The 26,684-nt window shown below is 43.6% G+C and overlaps 1 protein-coding gene across 1 annotated transcript in view; it reads right to left on the bottom strand.

The window, feature by feature from the left end:
* LOC140491644 (fructose-bisphosphate aldolase C-like) overlaps window positions 1-26,067 on the bottom strand; it is a 42,281-nt gene extending 16,214 nt beyond the window's left edge. The window contains exons 1-4 of the mRNA XM_072590102.1: window positions 25,919-26,067; window positions 14,239-14,378; window positions 6,854-7,065; window positions 2,552-2,606 (exon numbers count right to left, since the gene is read on the bottom strand). Coding sequence (XP_072446203.1) covers window positions 2,552-2,606; window positions 6,854-7,065; window positions 14,239-14,350 — 379 coding nt within the window. The 5' untranslated portion in view covers window positions 14,351-14,378; window positions 25,919-26,067. The remainder of the gene's footprint in view (window positions 1-2,551; window positions 2,607-6,853; window positions 7,066-14,238; window positions 14,379-25,918) is intronic.
* Window positions 26,068-26,684: the final 617 nt, after the last annotated feature.

Here is a 26,684-nt window from a genome sequence, read left to right as displayed (position 1 = left end):
CTGCAAATTTACTAATCCATCCTTCTACACCCTCATCTAGGTCATTTATAAAAATGACCAACAGCAGTGGCCCCAAAACAGATCCTTGCAGCATACCACTGGTATATGAGCTCCATGATGAACATTTCCCATCAACCCCCTACCACCCTCTGTCTTTCAGCTAGCCAATTTCTGATCCAAACTACTAAAATCACCTTCAATCCCGAAACTCCTAATTTTGTACAATAGCCTACCATGTAGAACCTTATCAAACGCCTTACAGATCCATATACACCACATATGGGCGGCACGGTGGCACAGTAGTTAGCACTGCTGCCTCACAGTGCCAGAGACCCGGGTTCAATTCCTGCCTCAGGCGACTGACTGTGTGGAGTTGCACATTCTCCCTGTGTCTGCGTGGGTTTCCTCTGGGTGCTCTGGTTTCCTCCCACAGTCCAAAGATGTGCAGGTCAGGTGAATTGGCCATGCTAAATTCCCTGTAGTGTTAGGTAAGGGGTAAATTTAGGGGTATGGGTGGGTTGCGCTTCGGTGGGTCGGTGTGGACTTGTTGGGCTGAGGGGCCTGTTTCCACACTAAGTAATCTAATAACTGCTTTACCTTCATCCACCTGTTTTGTCACCTTCTCAAAAGAACTCAATAAGGTTAGTGAGGCACAACCTACCCTTCACAAAACCGTGTTGACTATCCAGAATCAAAATTATTCCTTTCCAGCTGATTATAAATCTTATCTCTAACCTTTTCCAACACCTTACCCACAACTGAAGTAAGGCTCACTGGCCTATAATTACCAGGGTTGTCCTGACTCCCCTTCTTAAACAAGGGAACAACATTTGCTATCCTCCAGTCTTCTGGCACTACTGTTGACAGTAATGACAAAGATCAAAGCCAAAGGCTCTGCAATCTCCTCCCTGGCTTCCCAGAGAATCAAAGGATAAATCCCAACTAGCCCCAGGGGGTCTTATCTATTTTCAGATCTTCCAAAATTGCTAAAACTTCTTCTTTGTCAACCTCAATCTCATCTTGTAGCCTGTATCTCCGTATTCTCACTAACGCTGCCCTTTTCCAATGTGAATACTGATGAAAAGTATTCATTAAGCACTTGCCCTATGTCCTCAGATTCCACACACAAGTTTCCACTACTATCTTTAATTGGTCCTAATCTTATTCTAGTCATTCTTTTATTCCTGACATATCTATAGACGGCCTTGGGGTTTTCCTCCATCCTATCTGCCAACAACTTCTCATGTCCTCTCCTGGCTCTTCTTCGCCCTCTCTTTAGATCTTTCCTGGCTAACATATAACTCTCAACCCCCCTAACTGAGCCTTCATGCCTCATCTTCACATCAGCCTTCTTCTTCCTCTTGACAAAAACTTCAACTTCTTTAGTAAACCATGGCTCCTTCTCTCAACAACTACCTCCCTGTCTGATAGGTAAACACTTATCAAGGACCTGCAGTAGCTGTTCCTTGAATAAGCTCCACATTTCAAGTGTGCCAATCCCCTGCAGTTTCCTTCCCCATCCTGTGCAACCTTAATTTTGCCAATTGCATCATAATTGCCTTTCCTCCAGTTATTCCTCTTTCCCTGTGGTATATACCTATCCCTGCCCATTGCTATTGCAAACATAACCAAATTATGGTCACTATCACCAGAGTTCTCACCTACCTCCAAATCCAACACCTGGCCAGGTTCATTCCCCAGTACCAAATCCAATATGGCATTGCCACTTGTTGGCCTGTCTACATGCTGTGTTAGAAAATCCTCCTGCACACCTCTTGCACACATTGAACAAAATCTGATCCACATAAACTACTTGAACTATAGTATTCCCAGTCAATGTTGGGGAAGTTAAAGACTCCCATAACAACTACCCTATTACTCTCCCTCCTATAGAGAATCATCTTTGCTATCCTATCCTCTACACCCCTGGAACTATGGAGGCCTACAGAAAACTCCCAACAGGGTGATATCTCCTCTCCTATTTCTAACCTCAGCCCAAACTACCTCAGTGGATGAGTCCTCAAACGTTATCTTAGCTGCTGTAATACTACCCTTGATTAACAATGCCACACCCCTGCCTCTTCTACCATCTTCTCTGTTCTTCTGAAACAGCAACCGCCCAAATGCATGACCTCATAGCCTCAGTGCATCCAGGAACTGAAGAAAAACCTGAAATAAAAGAAATTTAAACCATATACTCATGTATACCAACAGGCTCCGCTGCTCTCTGGCAACCTCATGACTTGAGTGCATCCAGGAAATTGTGATTTATCCACAATACCAGTAATTACAAGCAACTGAAAAAGGCAGAGTCTTTTTGACAAGTGATCAATATAAAAATCTTATTTTGTCCTGCCCAGTAACTGCTTTTATCTATGCACCAGTCCCATCCTTCTTTACAGTGTGTTCACGTTACACAGTCTAGATACCATCCAGAGCAACACATTATCTTCTCCATTACGCCAACATACTTTCCATGTCCGGTCACCTCTCTAATCACAGATCTTATACCTTACATCCCCACTTCCTAAATATATTATGTCATCCTTACCTTGAGTTGTAGTTTCTCCATTGGTTCCTGCCAAGGGTACAACACCTTTATCAACCTGGAAATACAGAACACCTTAAGTCCAAGAAGTCTTAAGTTTCAAATAGAATAATTAATATTTATAATTTGTACCAAATATTCAAGAAGGCATTAAATGATATTTAACTTCAAAATGTTTGATCGTTCTATTATTGTTTTAAGAATTATGCACCTTACTGCATTACAACTTTGTATGCCATCTTGTTGACTGTTCCAACTATTTCAAGGAGTTTGCCTCCCTTTGGCTGACAAGTGCATTATTCAAAAGATATGTAGTAACCAAACTCAGGACTGATGAAAGGTGTGAGACACACGAGTGTGATGTATCTCAAGACGCTGAGTTTTAGTGAGGTGGTCACACCTAAGGTGCCGGTAGAGAGTTGCTGGGTGACTATCAGGAAAGGCAAAGGGAGTAGGCAGAGAGTGCACGTTGGCAAAAATGACAGAGGTAGAAATAGGGATGAGGTCCTGCAGAGTAAATCTTGAGCGCTAGGGAATTAGTTAAAAACCAGGACCTCGTTGGGTTACATCTGAACTGGAGAAGGAACAATATCTTGGCGGCCAGGTTTGCTAATGCTACAAGGGAGGGTTTAATCTAGATTGGCAGGGAGTGGGATCATCAACAGCAGGGAAGCAAGTGCAAGGCAAGAAGGAGATACCGTAAGCTGAAATAGTAAGTTGAAGAGACGAGACAGACTGGAACACAACAGGGAACAAGGAATGCCTATTGGATTAAATTGCATTTATTTCAATGCAAAAGGGCTGACAGGCGAGGCCGATGAACTCAGGGCCTGGATTGGTATATGGGACTGGGATACTATAGCCATTAGAGAAATATGGCAGAGGGAGGGACAGGATGGGCAGCTTAATGTACCAGGGTACAGGTGCTTTTGGTGAGACACAGGTAGTGGAAAAGGGGGAGGGGGAGTTGCATTTTTGATTAAGGCGAGTACCACAGATTAATTAGAGATGAAATAACTGATGGATCATCCAGTAAGGCTTTGTGGGTGGAGCAAATCATGGCAGGACTTATACACTTAATGGTAAGGTCCGAAGGAGTGTTGCTGAACAAAGAGACCTTGAAAGTGGAGTCGCAGGTAGATAGGATAGTGAAGAAGGCATTTGGTATGCTTTCCTTTATTGGTCAGAGTATTGAGTACAGGAGTTGGGAGGTCATGTTGCAGCTGTACAGGACATTGGTTAGGCCACTGTTGGAATATTGTGTGCAATTTTGGTCAGGAAGGACATTATGAAACTTGAAAGGTTTCGGAAAAGATTTACAAGGATGTTGCCAGGGTTGGAGGATTTGAGCTATAGGGAGAGGTTGAATAGGCTGGGGCTATTTTCCGTGGAGCATGGGAGATTGAGGCGTGAATCAGGTCTTTTCCCTGGATGGTGCAGTCCAGAAATAGAGGGTATAGGTTTAGGGTGAGAGGAGAAAGATATAATAGAGACCGAAGGGGCAACGTTGTCACGCAGAGGGTGGTACGTGTATGGAATAAGCTGCCAGAGGATGTGGTGGAGGCTAGTACAATTGCAACATTTAAAAGGCACCTGGATGGGTATATGAATAGGAAGGGTTTGGAGAGATATGGGCCGGGTGTTGGCAGGTGGGACTAGATTGGGTTGGGATATCTGGTCAGCATGGACAGTTTGGACTAAAGAGTCTGTTTCCGTGCTGTACATCCCTATGAGTCTAAGCGACCAGAAAGATTGAGGAGGACAGGGCAGTAGATCTAGTCTATATGGATTTCAGTATGGCCTTTGATAAGGTATATGGTAGCCTACTCTGGTAAGTTAGATTGTCTGGAATCCAGGGCGAACTGGCAAATTGGACACTAAATTGGCTTGATGGTAGTAAGCAGAGGGTAAAAGTGTAAGGATGCTTGTCAGACTGGAGGCCTGTGACTAGTGGAGTGCTTCGGGGACAGTGCCAAGCCCGTTGTTGTTTGTTATTTATAATCAATGATTTGGGTGAGAATGTACAAGGCATGATTAGTAAGTTTGCAGATGACACTAAAATAGGCGGCATTGTGAATAGAGAAGGGGGTTATCAGAAAGTACAGCAGGACCTTGATCAGCTGGGGAAGCGGGTCGAGAAATGGCTATTGGAGTTTAATATAAGTGTGAGGTCTTGCGTTTTGAAAAGTCAAATCAAGGCAGGACTTTCATGGTGAATGGTGGGGCATTAGGGAGTGTGGTGGAACAGAGAGACCTTGGAGGTCAGGTGCATGGTTCTCTGAAAGTGGAGTCACAGGTAGACAGGGCAGTGAAGAAGGCTGTTGGCACATTGGCCTTCATCAGTCAGGGCAGAGTATAGAAGTTGGGGAGCTGTGTTGCAGTTATACAGGATGTTGGAGTATTAGTGTTCAGTTTTGGTCACTTTGCTTTGGGAGGGATGTTATTAAACTGGAAAGAGTGCAGAATAAATTTACAAGGATGTTGCCTGGACTCAATGGATGAGTTATAAGGAGAGGTTGGACAAATGAGAACCTTTTTCTTTACAGTGTAGGACACTGAGGGGGGAATCTTAGAGATGTATAAGATCATGAGAGGCATGAATAGAGTGAATGCACTCAGTCTTTTTCCCCAAGGATGGGGAAATTGATGACTAGAGGGCATCAGTTTAAGGTTAGAGGGGAAAGAATAAAAGGGAACCCAAGGGGCAACGTTTATACAGAGGGCAGTATGTATAGCTGCTAGCAGAAGTGGTTGAAGCAGGTACATTAACAACATTTAAAAGCCATTTGGACAAATACAGAGAGGAAAGGATTGGAAGGATATGGGCCAAGTGCAAGAAGTGGGGTTAGTGTGAACAGACCAATTTGAGCCAAAGGGCCTGTCTCCATGCCGTAGGACTGTTTGACTCTTCTATTCTAGTTCTGCACAGAAGGGATCCTCATCAATCCAAGTCACTGCAGAAAGCAGAATCTTAGATTTGATTTTGTTGGATATGGTCAGGGGAATATGGAGCAAAGGGAAGTACAGATGAAACTTTGTTCTGCCATTATAACAGAACAGGTTCAAGTTTTAATAATCTACTTGGAAACACTTTCAAAAGAACAAAGAACAATACAGCACAGGAACAGAACCCCTTCAGCCTTCCAAGCCTGCGCCAACACATTTGGCCCATCCATAGCTTTCGTTGACTGTATTGTTTTGATTCAAGCAGATTGGATCAGTGAGCCAATTTCCACTGTTAACACCATCAATTCGGTGTCATTTATCCCAGCAAAAGAATCACAGATTTGTTCTCCCTAGAATCAGCTCTACTTCTCAGATTCATGGTTACTCTAAGTTTCTGAACTATGCACTCCCAGCAGTAAATAAACAGGTGGCAGATGGGGGCTCACTGCAGGGAGAGCTAGGATCTGGCAACTAATTGCTCGTCTTTCACAAGAGAAATGCAAACAAATGAGGGTGGGGGGGGAAAAGAGAGAGAGAGAAGCACAAAACAATTATTTGACACCTTAATATTTATTAATTAATATTTGGACAAGTAACAGAAAGGACTGGAACTTTTAATCCAGCAGTACTCCTTTGAACACTTTCAAATGTTCTCAGTTCTGCCAACCTTTTGGTTTTAGTGTTCCTACAGGCGAGACTGTAAATTCCTCTTCAGGCAAACAAACTATATCAATGGAGCTTTTTGTGCATAGTTATTTTTGAGATTTCAGCACTAATTTGATTCAAGTATTAAATGCTACAAACAAAACACAGCTTTGGAAAGTAAAGGCTGGGAGAAAATCAGCTTATTCCAAACCAAATTAGGACTACTCAGAGTCTGGCAGATTATGATTTGCCTTTTAATCATTTATCCTTTCATGTGGAGAAGTACCTGTCTGAATGCTGCAGTGCTACTTTTAGATACTGCGGTTCTAACAGACTGCAGTCCAGAAGGCTTTAGACATCAAGATCATTACACCTTGAACAAAGAGAACATGGAAAAAAAATATACATCACCAAACCTGAGTAAATATTTGTAGTAGATAACATTCTACCTCTATTTACTATCAATAAGTAGAGACACAAAATCTGCCTCACACAACCCAAGGTGAATGTTTGAAACTCTTGATCAGCCATAAGCAGTAATTTCAAACCCAAAATCTGTGTGCACCATTTGTGCACAACTAATATAGGGTTCGGATATCCCTTGACCTACTCCCATTAACCAGGAGAGAAAAAAAAAAGTGCTCAACTTCACTGCTCCATTTGGAGTAGTCCAGCCTATTGGAGTAGGGATAAATACAAATCCTGACCATTTACCTTGATTCCTACAACAATGTCCTTGTCTTTGATCACATTTACAAAGGGTGTCCCATCATCAGTGCTCTGGTACAAAGTTTCATGAAAGAAGATGACACCTCCAATAAAATCTTTGATACGATCATCAGCAGTCAACAAGATCTGCCGGTAGATACGTCTGTTTTCCTCAGTGTTCTCTACACCAATCTGGTTCAGTCGCTTGGCCATGCTCCCTAAGAAAAGGAACAGCAGTCTATTTATTAAATTTAAAAAAAAAGATAGATGTACAGGCTTTGTGTTGATACATTGGACATGAAACGGTCATGTACTTAGAGCACACAAACCAGAGTTAACATTAACCACCTCAACCTGCCTACCCCTCTCCCCCACTCCAACCTCTCACCCTCAACGTTGCCCACCAATCACTCTGTTCTAATCCCGACCTCACCATCAAGCCAGCAGATAGAGGGGGTGCAGTGGTAGTCTGGCGCACTGACCTCTACACCGCTGAAACCAGACGCCAACTCAGGGACACCTCCTCCTACTGCCCCCTCGACTATGATCCCACCCTCCCATCACCAAACCATCATCTCCCAGACCATACAGAACCTCATCACCTCAGGAGATCTCCCACCCACAGCTTCCAACCTCATAGTCCGGGAAACCTGCACCGCCTGTACCCTCCTCCAAGATTTCTGTTTCCCCGGCCCCCAACGCCTCATCCTCACCATGAATATCCAATCCCTCTACACCTCCATTCGCCATGACCAGGGCCTCCAAGCCTTCCATTTCTTCCTCTCCCGACGTCCCCAACAGTACCCTTTCACCAACACTCATTCGTTTGGCTGAACTGGTCCTCACCCTTAACAATTTCTCCTTTGAATCCTCCCACTTCTTCCAGACCAAAGGGGTAGCCATGGGCACACGTATGGGCCCCAGCTATACCTGTCTCTTTGTTGGCTACGTAGAACAGTCCATCTTCCGTAATTACACCGGCACCACTCCCCACCTCTTCCTCCGCTACACTGATGACTGCATTGGCGCCACCTCGTGCTCCTCGAGAAGGTTGAGCAATTCATCAACTTCACCAACACATTCCACCATGACCTTAAATTTACCTGGACCATCTCTGACACCTCCCTCCCCTTCCTGGACCTCTCCATCTCCATTAATGACTACCGACATTTTTCTTTTTTTAAAAACAAACCCACCGACTCCCACAGCTACCTGGATTACACCTCTTCCCGCCCTATCGCCTGCAAAAATGCCATCCCATATTCCCAATTCCTCTACCTCCACCGTATCTGCTCCCAGGAGGACCAGTTCCACCACAGAACACACCAAATGGCCTCCTTCTTTAGAGACTGCAATTTCCCTTCCCACGTGGTTAAAGATGCCCTCCAACGCATCTCGTCTACATCCCGCACCTCCGCCCTCAGATCCCACCCTCCAACAGTAACAAGGACAGAACCCCCCTGGTGCTCACCTTCCACCCTTCGCATAAACCAAATCATCCGCCGACATTTCCGCCACCTCCAAACAGACCCCACCACCAGGGATATATTTCCCTCCCCACCCCTTTCCGCCTTCTGCAAAGACCTTTCCCTCAGTGACTACCTGGTCAGGTCCACGCCCCCCTACAACCCACCCTCCCGTCCTGGCACCTTCCCCTGCCACCGCAGGACTTGCAACACTTGCACCCGCACCTCCTTCCTCACCTCCATCCAAGGCCCCAAAGGAGCCTTCCACATCCAAAGTTTTACCTGCACATCCACCAATATCATTTATTCTATCTATTGCTCCCGATGCGGTCTCTTCTACATTGAGACTGGACGCCTCCGAGCAGAGCGCTTTAGAGAAATCTCTGGTACATCCGCACCAATCAACCACACCGCCCTGTGGCCCAACATTTCAACTCCCCCTCCCACTCTGCCGAGGACATGGAGGTCCTGGGCCTCTTTCACCACCGCTCCCTCACCACCTGACACCTTGGAGGAAGAATGCCTCATCTTCTGCCTCGGAACACTTCAACCCCAGGGGATCAATGTGGACGTGACCAATTTCCTCATTTCCCCTTCCCCCACCTCACCCCAGTTCCAAATTTCCAGCTGAGCACCGTCCCCATGACTTGTCCTACCTGCTAATCTTCCTTTCCACCTATCCACTCCACCCTCCTCCCTGACCTATCACCTTCATCCCCTCCCCCACTCACCTATTGTACTCTATGCTACTTTCTCCCCACCCCCACCCTCCTCATTTATCTCTCCACCCTTCAGGCACTCTGCCTCTATTCCTGATGAAGGTCTTTTGCCCGAAACGTCGATTTTCCTGCTCCTCGGATGCTGCCTGAACTGCTGTGCTTTTCCAATACCACTAATACAGAATGTGGTATCCAGCATCTGCAGTCAGTCATTGTTTTTACCTCTATGGTCCATCGTCCAAGCACTAAGTTGCCTGATTACAAGCAGATCAACATAGCCCCTGTTGAATGTAATCTTCTGCAAATTTACAATTCCCTTGCCAATTTTTTTTTACATTTCAAACCTTAAGTCAATAGGATATTCAGTTTTCAGCTGAAGTAAAAGAAAAATACAAAACTAGCTCTTTTTATTTCAAGAGAAGCAGAAAAGCCACATAGTTCACAAAATCCATGACAATCACCAAGCCACTGGTTCCCTTTATAGATTCCCATGGAGAAGGATGCTGCATGAAAATATACCAGGTCAAAGCCCCAGAGTATTCTATTCTGATTAAGAATGTATCTCTGGGGAGATCCAAGTTAGCAGCAACCTGATAAGTCTGCCATGCTGGTACTCCACACCAAAACTCAAGTAAGGTGTGTTTTCACCACACACCCCCACCCCAAATTCATTCAAGAAAAGTTCACTCAAAAAAAATATAAAGTGCCTATAACCTTTTAAATTTGGATCCTGACGAACTGGAAATGAGATGAAGTCAAATAAAAGGAGCCAAAGGATACCTGCGGCCGTGGCCCAGACTCCCTTGTTGGTGACTTTGAACCGGTTGGACCAACAGAATCTAGTCTCGGAGTTTGTTAAACTCAGAGAGAGAATCGACTCAGTGCTGGAACCGATCTCCGCCATGCTAAAAAAGCACGAGGAGATCCAAGCACTGGACCGACACGCGAGGCGGCCAAAAGACCGCGGCGCCAGAGACCGTGGCAGAGAATTCAGAGGGACAGATCCAAACACTGGAAAACCAGGTTCGGGCCCTTTTGGATCATGTTGACAACATTGAAAATCGAGGTCAGAGGAAGAACTTACGGATTGTTGGCCTCCCAGAGCATGAGGAAGGTAAGGGTCTGGTTACCTTCCTGGAACATGGCTCCCTCAGCTCCTGGGGCTCGAGGTCAAGTCAGGCCGGGTGAATGTGGAGCAGACCTACCGGATCACGATGCACAGATCTGGATCAGATCAGTGCACCCACCCGGTCCTAGCGCAACTACAGTGTTATAAAGAGAAGCAGCTGATAATGGAAGCTTCCAGAAGACTGGGAAGTGATTCACAGGCCCTGCAGTACAAAGGGTCGAAAGTGATGCTTTTACAAGACTTCTCTGGGGCCGTAATCAAGAAGAGAAAATCCTTTGATGAAGTCAAGAATAAATTGTTAGAAATCACACAACACCAGGTTATAGTCCAACAGATTTATTTGGAAGCACTAACAAGCAATCCAGGTCTTTTTCAATATATAATTTCAGTTCCACCACTCTGTAAACTTTTGCTTTAAATTCTGTCTCTGACGATCTTATACACCACAACCAACTGATGAAGGAGCAGCACTCTGCAAGCTAGTGCTTCCAAATAAACCTGTTGGACTATAACCTGGTTTTGTGTAATTTTTAAACTTTGTTCACCCCAATCTAATTCTGGCTCACCATTGGGGCAGCACGGTGACTCAGTGGTTAGCACTGTTGCCTCAGGTTATATTCCTGCTTCGGGCGACTGTCTGTGGGGAGTTTGCACATTCTCCCAGTGTCTGTGTGGGTTTCCTCCGGGTGCTCCGGATTTCTCCCACAATCCAAAGATGTACAGGTTAAGTGAAATAGCCATGTTAAATTGCCCATGGTGTTCAGGGATGTGTAGGTTAGGTGTATTAGTCTGGGGTAAACGTATGGGAATGAGCCTGGGTGGGTTACTCTTCGAAGGATTGGTATGGATTTGTTGGGCCAAAAGGCCCTGTTTCCACACTGTCGGGATTCTATATCTAAAAGCTCTAAATCAAGAAGAAATTGAGAGACTTGAATATGCAACACTGTTTGAGGTACCCTTTAACTTCATGATTGCGCTTTAATCATGGAGGGTCAGTTTGTAATTTTGATTCGGCAATAAAAGCGAGGAAGTTTTTGGACTCGGAGGTAAGCGATCCAGGTTGGGGGCAGAAAAAAGGCAGTTATGGACAATGGTGAAGGGTGGTTATTTCTTTTATGGGAGATGAATGGGGTCAATGTATGGAAGGGACAGGGTGGGTGCCCAATGTTAACTCCCATTAGTGTAAATAATAGGTTTCTTTGCCTTGGTTTTGCTTGGGTCTGGGGTGCAGCCTTAGCTGGAAGGAATTAGGATGGCTGTAAGGTTTGGAACAAATGCCCCCTATGGGAGAGGGGGCAAATCTCCAGTGATTTGTTGCTTATATGTTTGTTAGGTTAAGTTAAGCGCAGTGGTTTTTTAGTGTTAGTAATATTTGTAGGGATAGATTTAGATTTTATAAATTCTGCGTTTTTTCCACTCAACGTGCCATGAATGTCTTGGGGGACCACGGGCTGCTGTATGCTGTCATGGCTAGTGATTCGTGGAATATAGAAAGAGAGCCATTCTCCAATTAAAAAAAGGTCAAAAATCACCCAAACACCAGGTTATAGTCCAACAGGGTTAATTGGAAGCACTAGCTTTCGAAGCGCTGCTCCTTCAGCTGGTGGTTGTCAACTATAACCTGGTGTTGGCTTATTTTTAACTTTATACACCCCAGTCCAACACTGGCATCTCCAAATTAAGAAAGAAAGTGCTCTCAAACCTTAGAGAGGATAGAGTTGACATCGCTTTGCTGCAGGAAACACACAACTGACAGGGAACATTTGAAGTTGCAGCAGGAAGGTGTTCTTCTCTTACAACTCCAAAAGTAGGGGAGTGGCCATACTACTACAAAAGGAACTTCCCATTCCAGATAGTAGAACAAATAAAGGATGAATACAGGCAGTTAATCATTCTCAAGGCCTTAATACGCAGGAAAGAGTATTGCATCCCGATTGTCCATTGTCTCCCAGCGCACACCCTTAAATTCTTTATTGACGCAATCTCAAAATTAATGGCTCTTGGGCATGCGCCATGTGATCTTAGGAGGAGACTTTAACTGTTTCATGGACCCTGAGGTGGGCAGGATGCCAAGGGGTCTCTTGGGTATCTCCCCACGATCCAGACAGTTAGTGAGCTCGTGTGGGGAGTTGGGGTTGGTGGATGTGTGGAGATGTCTCCACCCTAATGGTAGGGATTTTATCTTCTACTCCAACCTGCACAAGTTCCACACGAGAATTGATATGTTCTTTACTCAATTGGTCTGTTTGGGTTCAGCGTTATCCTGCAGGATTGGGAACATTGTTATCTCGGACCATATGGCAGAGTGAAGATGTCAAGATTAAGGCACCCAACACTGGTGCATGGATGCATTTCTTTTGGAGGATAGTAAATTTATAGAGTACCTCACAAGGGAGTCTGGCGCCTTCTGGACATCAGTTCGGGTACGGCCAATAATCTGTCAGTGCTTTGGGAGACCGCCAAGGCATACTTAAGGGGTTTGATTACCTCATTCAGCAACCAGGAAAAGGCAGAGAGGCAGAAAGGTGAGCAGCAACGATGCTCAAGGTCAGGCTAAAAGCAGCAGAGTCAACATATTACAACAGACTGTCTGTGATCAAGCTGCAGAGGGTCACAGCCCACCTGGCTGTTCTGAATTCAGTGCTTATTCAGGAGGCAAAGAGAGGTCTCCTTTGCAAATCAAAAGGTTATTTGAAAAAAAAGGGATAAGCCAGGTAGGTATCTGGCTAAGAAGAATACTGCTCCGTAGGCAATTTTGTCCATTAGGGAGAGAACTGATACGATCACTCAAGTTGAAAAAGATTAATGTCATATTTCTAAAATTTTATGCAGAGTTTTACCAGTCAGAGGGCTGCGAGGATGGGATGGCAATCATAGAATCCTTTTTCAAGAATTTGGATCTTCCTGGTATAACCGCAGAGCAGGCTCCCTTTTAAACGCACCCCTCACAACACAGGAGGTGCGACAGGCACGAAGACAGCTCCAAAGTGGCAAAGCACTGGGCCCAGATGGGTTCCCAAGTGAGTTCTACAAGGAGTTAATCAACATGTTGGCTATCCAATCCTGGGAATGTATAATCTCTCATACAACCAGAACTGCCTCTGCCCTCTCTTGAGGCAGATATCTCCCTCATTCTAAAGAAAGGAAAAGACCGAGGAGTGTGCCTCTTATAGGCCCATCTCGTTGCTGAATGTAGACTTTTAAATCCTGTCAAAGATGCTGGCCCTGAGATTGGAAGATGTACTGCACACTATTATAAAAGACAACCCAGACAGGCTTCATTAAGGGCTCTTCTAATAACATCAGGAGGGTGCTGAGTATAGTGCAGGTATACCAGCAAAGGTTAATTCCAGGTTGGGTGGTCTCATTCAATGCGGAAAAGGCATTGATTGGGTAGAATGGTCATACCTTTCTGGTGTCCTAGAACACTTGTTAGGTGGGTGGCACCAGTTCTTACGAACAGCGTTAAATCAGATAATGTTAGCATCGGGACAGGCTGTTATTTACCTCAGTGATTGAACCATTGGCAGAGGCCATTCAGAAGGACCCTGAAATAGTGGTGCCAAAAGTAGAAATGGGACAGCACAAAATTACTCTCTACACTGATGATGTCCTCCTATTTTGGGCTAACCCGGAAAAGTCTGTATCCCAGCTAATACAAAGAATTAAATTATTTGGCATCTTCTCAGGATATAGAATAAATTTTACAAAGTCAGAAGCCATGCCCATGGGGGTTTGGGAGTGCTTGACCTGGAGGATTGAATACAGTTTCCCTTTCAATGGTCACAAAAAAGTTTTCTTTATCTGGGTATTTTTGTTCCCCCCATTTTCTATCAGCTGTACAGAGCTAACTTTGTGCAATTGTTTGATAAGACAGGATCTGCATAAAGTGTACAGCATGCTTATTGTACTCATCGAAGTTAAGTTTTTAGTAAATGTTAACACGTCACTGAAAAAGTGGGAATCAGAGTCTAGTTCAGTTGTACAAACACCCATTCCCCTCCCAAGCCCTCATGGCTGTCATTGCAACCAATAAGTCACAAAATAGGAAACCAAAAAAAGGTAGGAGACACTCACCCACGGACTCATCAGCAGCTAGGATACCCTTACCAGGGCAGGTGATCTTCAAAGCTATTTCAGACAGCTCCTTCTTCTGGGCAGGAGTGAGTGCGGGAAATTGGTACGTCATCTTCTAAATCGAATATGTATGACCAAAACTGTAAGAAAGATGTTAAAGAAAATCATAGGCCGTTCCCATAATCAAATTGGTAAATCAGAGCCTTTCTTTCATCTTATTATTCTCAGTCTTTTCCAAGAGAACACCACGAAGAATCAAGTCTTTAAATCTCCCAAAAGCTACCCTAAATTTATTGGTGCCCTTTAAGTTCTTGCGACAATCAAACTTAAATGTAATGTGTCAGCTGATATTGGAGTATGGCAGGAATAGGTCAGGACTCTTGATTTATATTTTCAATTTCAGATGAAAACTTACAAATTTAAACAACATTTCTGGAACATTTACCTTTTTGCAAAGGTGTGAATAGGAATCAAAAAGGTTGTGGGACATTAACTTTTATCTCGAGGAGATTACAATATTAAAATAAAGAAGACAATGTGAAGCTTTGAGTATCTATTCAAAAGTTCTGAAGTAGAATATTGGCCTTCAATTCACCAGAATACCATAGTTTAAAAGGCTTAAAGTAAAGGATTAGTTCCACAAATTTGGATTATTCTCTCTAGTTTAGATGATTGTGGTGATCTAATAATACTATTTAAAGTGGACTTTATTCTTGAAAGTGGAAGGCAGAATCTTAAAAATTGGGGATCAGCAAAGATTGGCAATGGAGTACAATTTGGGAAAATGTGCAATTGTTTATTTTGGCAGAGGAATATGAAAGCACATTATCTAACCGATAAGAGGTTGCAGAGCTGAGATGCAGGGAGATCTGGATATCAGGAGAATCAGAGTCAAAAAGTGTGGCACTGGAAAAGCACAGATTGTATAGTACTAGAGTCCAGTAAATGGTCATCATACTTATAGAAAGATACCAATGCATTGGAAGCAATCCAGAAAGGGTTTACTAGACTAAACTTCTGAAGAAAGATCACTGGACTTGAAATGTTAATCTGCTTTCTCTCCACAGATACTGCCAGTCTTAGAGTCAAACGGTTAGACAGCATGGGAACAGACCTTCAGTCCAACTCATTCATGATGACCAGATATCCTAAACGAATCTAGCCCCATTTGCTAGCATTTGGCCCATATCCCTCTAAACCCAGCCTCCACCACATCCTCTGGCAGCTCATTCCATACACGCACCACCCTCTGCTTGAAAAAGTTGAACCTTAGGTCCCTTTTAAGTCTTTTTCCTCTCATGTTAAACTTATGCCCTGGAGCTTTTGACTTTCCCAGCCCAAGGGAAAGGACCTTGGCTGTTCAACCTATTCATGCCACTCATGATTTTAGAAGTCTCTGTTAGGTCACCCCTCAGTCTCTGACACTCCAGGGGAAAAAAAGAGCCTCAGCCTCTCCCCATAGCTCAAACAAGCCAATCCCAGCAACATCCTTGTAAATAATTTCTGAACCTTTTCAAGTTTCATAACATCCTTCCTATAGCAGGGAGACCAGAATTTCATTCAGTATTCCGAAACTGGCCTAACCAATGACCTGTACAGCCACAACATGACCTCTCAACCCCTATACTCAATGCACTGACCAATGAAGGCAAGCTTACAACATGCCTTCTTCACTATCCTATCCACCTGCAACTTCACTTTCTTGCTGAGTTTCTCAAGCAATTTCTGTTATCGTTTCAGATCTTCAGCATCTGCAATTGGTGAAAGAAATTTTCTTTGGTGGGACAATATAGAACAAGGGGTCACAGTTTAAAAATAATAGATTGCTAATTTAGGACAGATGAGGAAACCTCTTTTCCTCTTTAAAAAAAAAGGGTCAAATGTCTTTGGAATTCCCTTCAAAGGTGCAGAATACAGAATCTTTAAATATTTTTTTAAAAGGCAGAGGAAGGCAATTGTTGTTTACCAAGGAGATGAGAGATTATTGGAGCTAAGCAGGAATATAAAGTTGACATTCCAATCAGATCAGCCGTGATTTTATTGAATGACTGAACAGGCTATGGTTTGAGTGGCCTCCTCTTGTTGCTTGTTGTACACATAGGAACAGAAGGAGGCCATTCAGCCACTCAAGCCTATTCTACCGTTCAATTAGATCATGGCTGATCTATGACCCACTTCCACATACCTGCCATTGGCCCATATCCCTTAATACCTTTGATAAATTTTAATAATACACTCAGATTGGTGATTTGTAATTTCAACAAATCTGCCTGAGCAGTTTTCAGTTCTTTTTATAAGTATTGCCTGCCTGGTTCGAAGACAAAGCAGAGGGTCAATGGCACTGTAATTCAATATCGAGTCACCATCCTCAGGATACAAAGTGAGGTTAACTTTTTTAAAAAGAAAATTAAGCAAATTTAACTTCTTCCCCTGTACCTTAGCATTCTGTAAAATCTGTAAGCACAAAACTTTGTCTCAGCTTAAATTAAGTGAATACAAGGACCGCGAGGCTGTCATTTCTTAAAACGAAGTTTGGAATTGTTACATCTTGGCTGTGGGGCTCAATGGTTCATTGCGGTTTTCACAGCACTTAGACAATAGGATTTTCTCTTGCATTCATTACACTCATTTAAATTTAATGTCCTCTGTTCCCTTCACCCTCCCATTCACCATAGTGCTGCTGGCAAAGACTGAAACATGGCTTTGTGCACTGAAATTTCCCTTCACTACTCAAGGATCATCTATTTTCAAAGGTAACCAGCATAAACACATGCAGAAACTTTACCCTTTTTTTCCTGCAAAACAAGTTTGCCACAGATCCTGGCATTCTTTTGCATTTACTGAGGAGATGAAGTGTAAAACTGTGCTGATCTCAATCAGCCAAATCCTTTTATAATACAGCTCTTAGCTTCTCAAACAGAGAGGAAAAAAATGAATGAAATGACCCAGGTCTCTTGGGGTGGGGGGGGAAGCGGAATTACAGAACATGAAAAGTCAAAGTTACTGTAAAAGTAGGTGTGGGAAAGAAAGAAAGAAAGAAAAAGGGGTCTACTTGGGTCAAATACAAAACTAAAAGTATTGCAGATGCTGAAGATCTGATGTTTTGCACTGTATTGTTCTATGTTCAATGCATAAAAGTGGATAAATCCCCAGGACCTAATCAGGTGTACCCAAGACCTCTGTGGGAAGCTAGGGAAGTGACTGCTGGGCCCCTTGCTGAGATATCTGTATCATTGATAGTCACAGGTGAGGTGCCGGAAGACTGGAGGTTGGCTAATGTGGTGCCACTATTTAAGAAGGGCGGTAAAGACAAGCCAGGGAACTATAGACCGGTGAGCCTGACCTCGGTGGTCAACAAGTTGTTGGAGGGAATCCAGAGAGAGAGGATGTAAATCTATTTGGAAAGGCAAGGACTGATCAAGGGTAATTAACATGGCTTTGTGCGTGGGAAATCATGTCTCTCAAACTTGATTGAGTTTTTTGAGGAAGTAACAAAGAGGATTGATGAGGGCAGAGCAGTGGATATGATCTATATGGACTTCAGTAAGGTGTTCGACAAAGTTCCCCATGCGAGACTGGTTAGCAAGGTTAGACCTCATGGAATTCAGGGAGAACAAGCCATTTGGATACAGAACTGGCTCAAAGGGAGGAGTCAGAGGGTGGTGGTGGTGCAGAGTTGCTCTTTAGACTGAAAGCCTGTGACCGTTGGTGTGCCACAAGAATTGGTGCTGGGTCCATTGCTTTTTGTCATTTATAGAAATGATTTGAATGTGAACATAGGAAGTATAATTTAGTAAGTTTTCATATGACACCAAAATTGAAGGTCTGGTAGACAGCAAAAGTTACCTCAGAGTCCAATGGGATCTTCATCAGATGGGCCAATGGGCTTAGATGGATTTTAATTTAGATAAATGTGAGGTGCTGCACTTTGGGAAAGCAAAGCAGGACTTATACACTTATTGGTAAGGTCCTGGAAAGTGTTGCTGAACAAAGACCTTGGAGTGCAGGTTCATAGTTCCTTGAAAGTGGAGTCACAGGTCGGTAGAATAGTGAAGACTACGTTTGAAATGCTTTCCTTTATTGGGCAGAGCACGGAGTACAGGAGTTGGGAGGTCATGTTGCGGCCATATGGGACATTAGTTAGGCCACTGTTGGAATATTGCATGTAATCCTGGTCTCCTTCCTATTGGAAGGATGTTGTGAAACTTGAAAGGGTTCAGAAAAGATTTACAAGGATGTTGCCAGGGTTGGAGGATTTGAGATACAGGGAGAGGTTGAACAGGATAGGGCTGTTTTCCCTGGAGATTGGAGACAGAGGTGACCTTATAGAGGTTTATAAAATCATGAGGGGCATGGGTCAGATAAATAGACAAGGTCTTTTCCCTGGGGTGGGGGAATCCAGAACTAGAGGGCACAGGTTTAAGGTGAGAGGGGAAAGATATAAAAGGGACCCGAGGGACAACTTTTTCACGCAGAGGGTGGTAAGTGTATGGAATGAGCTGCCACAAGTAGTGATGGAGGCTGATACAATTACAGCATATAAAAGGCATCAGGATGGGTATATGAATAGGAAGGGTTTGGAGGGATATGGGCCTGACGCTGGCAGGTGGGACTAGATTGGGTTGGAATATCTGGTCAGCGTGGACGAGTTGGACCGAAGGGTCTGTTTCCATGGCTGTACATCTCTATGACTTTATAATAACAAAGGCTGAAGGAACTCATCATCTGTCATGAAAAGTGTCATTTTGAATACAAAATCATCACGAACTCTGTCTTCCACTTTAATTACATCTCCGCAGTGACTTATCTGTATGGGACTGCTCTGAGCAAAGCTCACCTACTTTCTACCATTAGTGCTTTAATAAAATCTAAAATCTCTTGTACTACCATGAGCATCCCCCTTTGCTTTTTGTTCTGAAAACTCCTATTCCCTGTTCCATTTGTTCCTAACACCACCACCAATTAAAGGAGCTCTCTTGTTCTCTGCAGTAAGCACTACTTTAAACCTGAAGAAAAACGGTTTATCTTTCTGTCTGTGGTTGCTGTCGGCTGTAACATTTTGAATCATCTAGCCCACTGCCTCTGCAAACCAGTGAAAGCATCCGGGGTACAATGACCAAGACCCACCTCAGCAGGCCTGTAAATCAGAGATCACTGACCAGATGTCCCAGTTTTCACAACACCAATGATCATTATTTGTGTGTATGTATAGAGGGGACATTTATAAATGGGAGTTCGAGTTTTTAGTACAGGAAGCAATCAAATTTACAAACACAACCTCATACAAGGATTTTAAAGATCTGACGTACAATGTTTATTGTACTTAGGAACAGCTCTTTTATATTGTCCTGTATGGTGTTCCAACTTATGTAGGTGTCGGCTTACGAATGGATTCCAGGACAGAACCCATTCACAACCCAGGGATAGCCTGTCAAGTTGGATCAACAAGGTAAAAACAATGACTGCAGATGCTGAAAACCAAATACTGGATTAGTGGTGCTGGAAGAGCACAGCAGTTCAGGCAGCATCCAACGAGCAGCGAAATCGACGTTTCGGGCAAAAGCCCTTCATCAGGAATAAAGGCAGTGAGCCTGAAGCATGGAGAGATGTATGCTGACCTTCACAAGAATATAAGAACTAGGGGCAGGAATAGGTCATCTGGCACATCGAGACACCTCCGCCATTAAACAAGATCAGGGCTGATCTTTTCGTGGACTCAGTTCCATTTACCGGCCCATTCACCATAACCATTAATTTCTTTACTGTTCAAAAATCTTTGCCTTAAAAACATTTAATGAGATTGCCTCAACTGCTTCACAAGACAGGGAATTCCAGAATCACAATCCTTTGGGTGAAAAAGATCCTCCTCAACCCAGTCCTGAATCTGCTCCCTCTTATTTTGAGGCTCTGCCCCAGTTATTGTTTCACCCACCAATGGGAACAACCTCCCTGCTTCTCTTATCCATCCCCTTCATAAATTTATGTTTCTATAAGATCCCCTCTCATTCTTCTAAATTGCAATGAATGTAGTCTCAGTCTACTCAATCTCTCCTCATAAGCCAATCCAAAACTTCAGAATCAGCCGAGTGAACCTCTCTGCACTCCTACAATGTGTAATTGTTTGTGTAGCTAGAGTCTATTCATTTGGAATAAATGAAATTCTGATTAATTACACAACCTGGCCTATGGTTTCTATCAAACTGGGTCTGAAAATCAGACAAGTTTGGAAATGCTCCCTACTTTTATAAAAATTGTTAATTATTGCAAGGACTCTGGGACTAGAAGGGCTTGATTTCCTACCTGGTAAAAACAATGACTGCAGATGCTGGAAACCAGATTCTGGATTAGTGGTGCTGGAAGAGCACAGCAGTTCAGGCAGCATCCAAGTAGCTTCGAAATCGACGTTTCGGGCAAAAGCCCTTCATCAGGAATAAAGGCAGTGAGCCTGAAGCATGGAGAGATAAGCTAGGGGAGGGTGGGGGTGGGGAGAAAGTAGCATAGAGTACAATGGGTGAGTGGGGGAGGGGATGAAGGTGATAGGTCAAGGAGGAGAGGGTGGAGTGGATAGGTGGAAAAGAAGATAGGCAGGTAGGACTACCTGCTGACCCAGTGAGGCATAACAAGAGGTAACATATGGATGGAATGTAATAGGACACCAAAAAGCAGTTTAAGTGGATTCCAGAAGAATTGGGTGGGAGCAGACAGGAAGGCTATCAGAGTCAGAGACAATTCTCTGACTGTAAAAATGAATAGATAAGAATGGAATTGAGTAAGTACATCCCACCCAGCAAAACAATGGTGAAGAATTATGTAGTTTACCATGAGTAAAGATAGATTTAGTGAGGGAATTACATAGCTTTTACCTAGACAATGGAAGGATGCTGTAAAGGATGGACTGGGGGAGTATAAGTATCTTAAAAGAGGTCTGAGGCTTCAGAGAGGTCAAATTGGGCTAATTTTCTGTAGCCACTGTAATAATACTTTGAGGAGGTCAGTGTTGGTACTGTGATGGGGCAGAAACCAAATTGGATGGATTCAGATACAAGATGGGATTGGTGTAGGCAAAGATGACAACACATTCAAGGACTTCAGACAGGTAAAGGTCAAAGTAGATTTTGCAATTGGGATAATTACACTTATTTGATGAGAGCAATACAGGGTACCATAGGCCACAAAATAATTAACAATATTAGTTAAGATGGAAGCCAAAAAGAAGAGGTCAGTGATCAGCAATGCAGTGGGAATGTGATATTAAGAACAAAAGGCAAGTTGCTACTAACAGTTTGAAGCAACCTTCAGGGGAGGTCTATTGACATATCTGCACTCTTGTTAGGACTGCTTGCTTCTACATAATAATATCATCACCCTTCTCTACCTCTGCTCATTTACTGCTGAAATCCTTATTAAATGCCATTGTTATCCCTAATACTGATTAAAGTACTTCTGGTCAGGCTCATACTTCCTCCCTTCTATGCTCGGAATTCTGCAAAATTCAGCTGCCCATGTACCAACTTAAACAAAGTCCCATGCACCCACCAACCTGCATTTGTTGATGTAAGTGATGATTCCAATAGTCTCATCTGTGTACTCAAATTCCTCCATTGGTCTCATCTTCTCCCAATCCCTAACTTTGTTCACTCTTGAAACTGTCTAAGATACCCATACTCCCCACTCTATCCTTTGACAGATTGCCCAGGCAAATAACTGCATAATTCCCTCACAATATGTCTCTGTACCTGTATTTCCTATTAAAATCATTATCTTTGTTTTAGTTTTATATAGCCCTTATATCTCTCCCTTGCCGGAATGTCAAAACATTGTTTAGTAATGCCCCTATTTAAAAAAGGACCTTATAGTGCTACATAAATACAAGTAATTGTTTTTCTCAAGGACACGTTTACTTTTAAACTCCTTCATGGGATGTGGGCATCACTCACTAGATCAGCATTTTATTGCCCATTCTCATTGGCTGGAAGCTTATTGAGAGTCAAGCCCATTGCTGTGGGTTTGGAATCAGATTGAGACTAGGCCAGGTAAGGACAACAATTTCCTTCCCTCAAGGACAACAATGAACCAGATGGGTTTCTCCTGACAACTGACAGTAGTTTCATTATCATCATTAGATGGTTACATCTAGATTTTTGTTTAAAATCGAATTCAAATTCCACCATCTGCCATCATGAGGTTCAAACCTGGGATATTACCCGTACGTCTTAACTAATGATCAAACAACAGACCCCGAGGTCACCACCTCCCTACTGAAGGTGAACCTGGAGAGGTCAGTGAGAGCAGATGAGAAACAAAACTTGATAAAGGATGGGAGTTCAGCGCTAGGACCGGGTAGGAACTTTAAGTGAAGAGAAACACAAAATACACAGGGACAAATTACACATCTTTAATCCCAATTTTCCCCTTCTCCAAAAGGCACGTTGCTAAGATATATTGGCTTTTGCCTCTTTGTGCCCAACAGTAGCTAAAGTACAAGTCAAAACACTGAGTATTAGTAGGCTGGAAACAAAATGCTGGAGGATCACACTGGGTCAAGCAGCATCCATGGAGAAAAAGCAAGCTAACGTTTCGAGGCTTTGGATCAGACATCATAGTTTCCACCAGCACCAGAAAGAAATTCTAGCAACATTGCCTCAAGTAATTTCTTCAAATTGCACACACCATCATTCCACCCTCGTGTTACACAGTCCACTCTTAAAACAACACTTCATAAATTTGAAGAAAGCCATCTTGCAATGCAAAGTGAGAAGGTATAGGAGGAGGGGAAGAACAAAAAATCAAGGGCTGAAGAGACAGTTTGAGTAAATCAGAGGAGTGAAAGGTCAGTTGTAAATGCAGCTGTTTCAGCATACTGCAACTTGAAGGGCTTTTGCCCAAAACATCGATTTTCCTGCTCCTCAGATGCTGCCTGACCTGCTGTGCTTTTCCAGCACCATTCTAATCTTGACTAATCTCCAGCATCTGCAGTACCCACTTTTTCCTACTGCAAAGTGCCCACCAAGCCCAAGAACCCACATGGAAAAACAAAATCACCTGCTCTGGAGGTATTTACCTAAGTGACTGCAAGTATGAGCTAAGTCAGCGAATTTAACCCCATGAAAAGGAAAGGAAACGATATAGCAGATGAAAATACTGTAGGTTGGGACAACGGGTCTAACAAAGAAATTGAGTAAAGATTATAAATCTGATGTGAAATTTAAAATAAATATTATAGGATTTTTAAATAATAGATTTGCAATTACACAGCACACTTGAAAATCTCAAGAGATCCTAAAGAACTTTATAACCAATTAGTTAGTTTTGAAAAGGTTGTCAGTTGTAATGTAGGAGACAGCAAAAGATCCCAGTCAGTGATATAACAATTGACCAGATAATCTGAAGTACCAGTTAGTGGAGATACAATTAACCAGGAAAAAGGAAAGAATCCATTCCTCAGCACCACATGGGTTGGAGTGTTTTAGTCCCCCCTCCAGCTCTATTTTGATTTAATTCCTGCCCTTCCCTTCACTTTTTGATCACACAGCATTGCCCTTTGTTGAGAAGGACACTGCTCGTCATTGGCCACTCGAGTATTTCCTTTCTTCCTGGTGGTGTGATATAAATAAAGATTTCCGCACTTGTTCTTCACTGTGTCTTACACCTGCACACACATGACAAGGGTGCTGGGGAAAAATAAACACTACCACAGTTAAGCAGTGGGGGGGGGGGGGGGGGTGGAAATAAGAATAAGAACAAGAGAGAGAAACAAAAAAAAACCATTCCTCTCTTTTCTTTAGGTTATTTTAATCAAGACGACAGATGGAAACTCAAGGTCTTTCACTCCCCTCCTCCGACACACACAGCAGCAGCACCTAATCTCAGGACTGCGTTCCCACCATGTTCCAAATGGACATTAAAGAGCACACTGTGCCTTTGGGTAAAGACTGTTCCCAACACCAGAGCTTATCCTCCATGACCTGTTTTTTTTCTGGCAGTGTGTTCCATTCTCAGGGTCAGGTCAAGGAGGCAAGTCCCAAACCCACTGCAGCTGGAACAGGAATTGAACCTGAAATCTTAACATGATTCTGAACCACACAGTAGCCATCTGGCCGCTGAGCTAAATGGCCTCCACTTGTTACCTTACTACAGTCTACATAACCAAGCTTCTGAGGTATTTAAGATTACACTGCACACAGACAATGTAAAATGCTAGAATAACATCTACGAGATAGCTTTGGATACATCAAACATATTTAATGCTTTTAAATTGGGAATTGGGTAGTGAGCAAGCAGAATGGCTATCCATGCTGGTCAGTCTGATCAAACTGACAACTTCACAATATAGACACTTGGCAGCTGAACAATCAGTAATATTGTACAGCATTTGGACAAATCTGGGCAGGTCAGACAGCCTACAATAGTCTCTTTCCAACACATGTTTCACAGTACTGTATCATAACTAACCGAACACTGCCTCAAAACTAGTCTCTCTTACCAAGAATCCAGTGACAAACACATTAGATTCAAAAAGGCATCATCTATCCGAATCTGGCTTCAGCCTCCCTGATCTCTGCGACAACAGACATCCGTGTGGTTCCGATGCTGCAAGTGGTCACATGTGGCGTAACTCTGGCCAATGTCCTCCTCACTGATTCTCAAGGTCATGGAGTGAAATCTGGGGTGCTTGGAACTTGTATCTCACATACACCAGAAAGCATGGGGAGAGAGATGTAACTGAGCAATGCGCGTTAGATTTGTGCACAGGGCTTCACATGCAATACAGAAATAAGTATTAAAAAGATCACGTTTACGCTCCTTAAACCGAATACCTTTGAAAAAAACATCTATAACTCATACAACACATCCTCAATCCAGTCACATTACTCTCAGGGAGACCACACAGCATGGGATATTGACCTGGCTGGGGGTAGTAAATGGGCACCCCGTAATTGATGAAGGGTTATGTCGACTCCCGTCCCTCAGATGCTGCCTAACCCGCGGTGTCATTTCCAACACCACACTTTACCGATTCTGACTCTCCACCATCTACAGTCCTCACTATCCTGGGAAAGTAATACAACTCACTCAAGTCACTTTAGTAGACGCCTGACCCTGAACTTTACCTGTTCTGGGAGTGTTTGATGGGGACAGTGTAGAGGAAGCTTTAAGGTTCAGATACAGACTGTTCGGCACATCTTGCCCGTATTTGCTCTTCAAACGGAGCTTGCATTCTGTACTCAATGTGTTTCTCAGAATTCGGAGGTCCTACAGGAAAGGAACCTGCGCTGATTAATGGTGTGTTTCTTGTGTATCAAGCGCTTTGCTGGTTTCTAATAACCCCAGTTGGGGTAAGGTCACCAGAGAGAGGCTTCACTGCGGGAAGGCGACATTAGGACTGAGTCTGTCGCTGCGTTCAAATGGCCGCCTGGTTCATCTCTCCAGTCAAAATTCACAAAATAGAAAAAGAACTATTACATTAAACTGAAGCATCAAAAACCCCACGGCCCGCCAAAGTAAACAATTTTAAAATGATCCCCTCGCTTAACAAAAATAACGTGAACAATAATTTAAAATTTCATTGTAACCACTCTGGATTGAAACACCGGGGAATTAATCCTACATCAACTCAGTGAGAAACCCCCCCCCCACCCCCCGGCTTCGCCTCTCGCCGCCAATTCAACCTGTTCCTCACCAACACGGCTGCCGTCTTCTCTCACTCTAACTCCGGTTCTGCTCCGTGTCTCCAGCCGGATTAGCCCTGAATGCGGTTTTCCACGCTCCGCCCCTGGCTTCATAAAGCGATTGTGATGCCGCAGAGATACGTGACTGGCCCCAAACTCCGCCCAGAGCCGCTGCAGGGACGATGGACAAGAGATATACACCCAGAAACCAACCCACAAACTGGTCTCAGACAGAACCGGCCCTTAACCTGCTGTCTTGGGAGGATGAGAAGGCCTTGTGCTATTCCCCAGCGGTAATAAATCCAGAGACCCAGGTACTGTCCTGGGAACCTGGGTCTGACTCTTGCTTTGGCACTGGGTGGGTTTGAATTAAATTTTAAAACATCACCCTAATGTTAATCACTGTTGGTTCACTAATGTCTTTGATGAAGGAAACTGCCATCTTTGGACTACTATCTGTGTGGAGTTTGTACATTAGATTACTTACAGTGTGGAAACAGGCCCTTCGGCCCAACAAGTCCACACTGACCCTCCGAAGAGCAACCCACCCAAACCCATTCCCATTTCCCTACATTTACCCCTTCACCCAACACTACGGGCAATTTAGACTGGCCAATTCACCTAACTTGCATATTTTTGGACTGTGGGAGGAAACTGGAGCACGCGGATGGAGAAACAAAGCTCACTCACTTCAATAATTTCAGTCCGAGACAATGTCTGAAGCAATCAATATGTTTATTATACGGTTGCAAGCGTGGTGCCTAAAATAGACACACA

Source organism: Chiloscyllium punctatum, chromosome 19 (assembly GCF_047496795.1).
Source record: "Chiloscyllium punctatum isolate Juve2018m chromosome 19, sChiPun1.3, whole genome shotgun sequence".
Taxonomy (NCBI): Eukaryota; Metazoa; Chordata; class Chondrichthyes; order Orectolobiformes; family Hemiscylliidae; genus Chiloscyllium; species Chiloscyllium punctatum.
The sequence above is the reverse complement of the archived record's forward strand: the minus strand, read 5'-3'. Positions and strand labels throughout refer to the sequence as shown.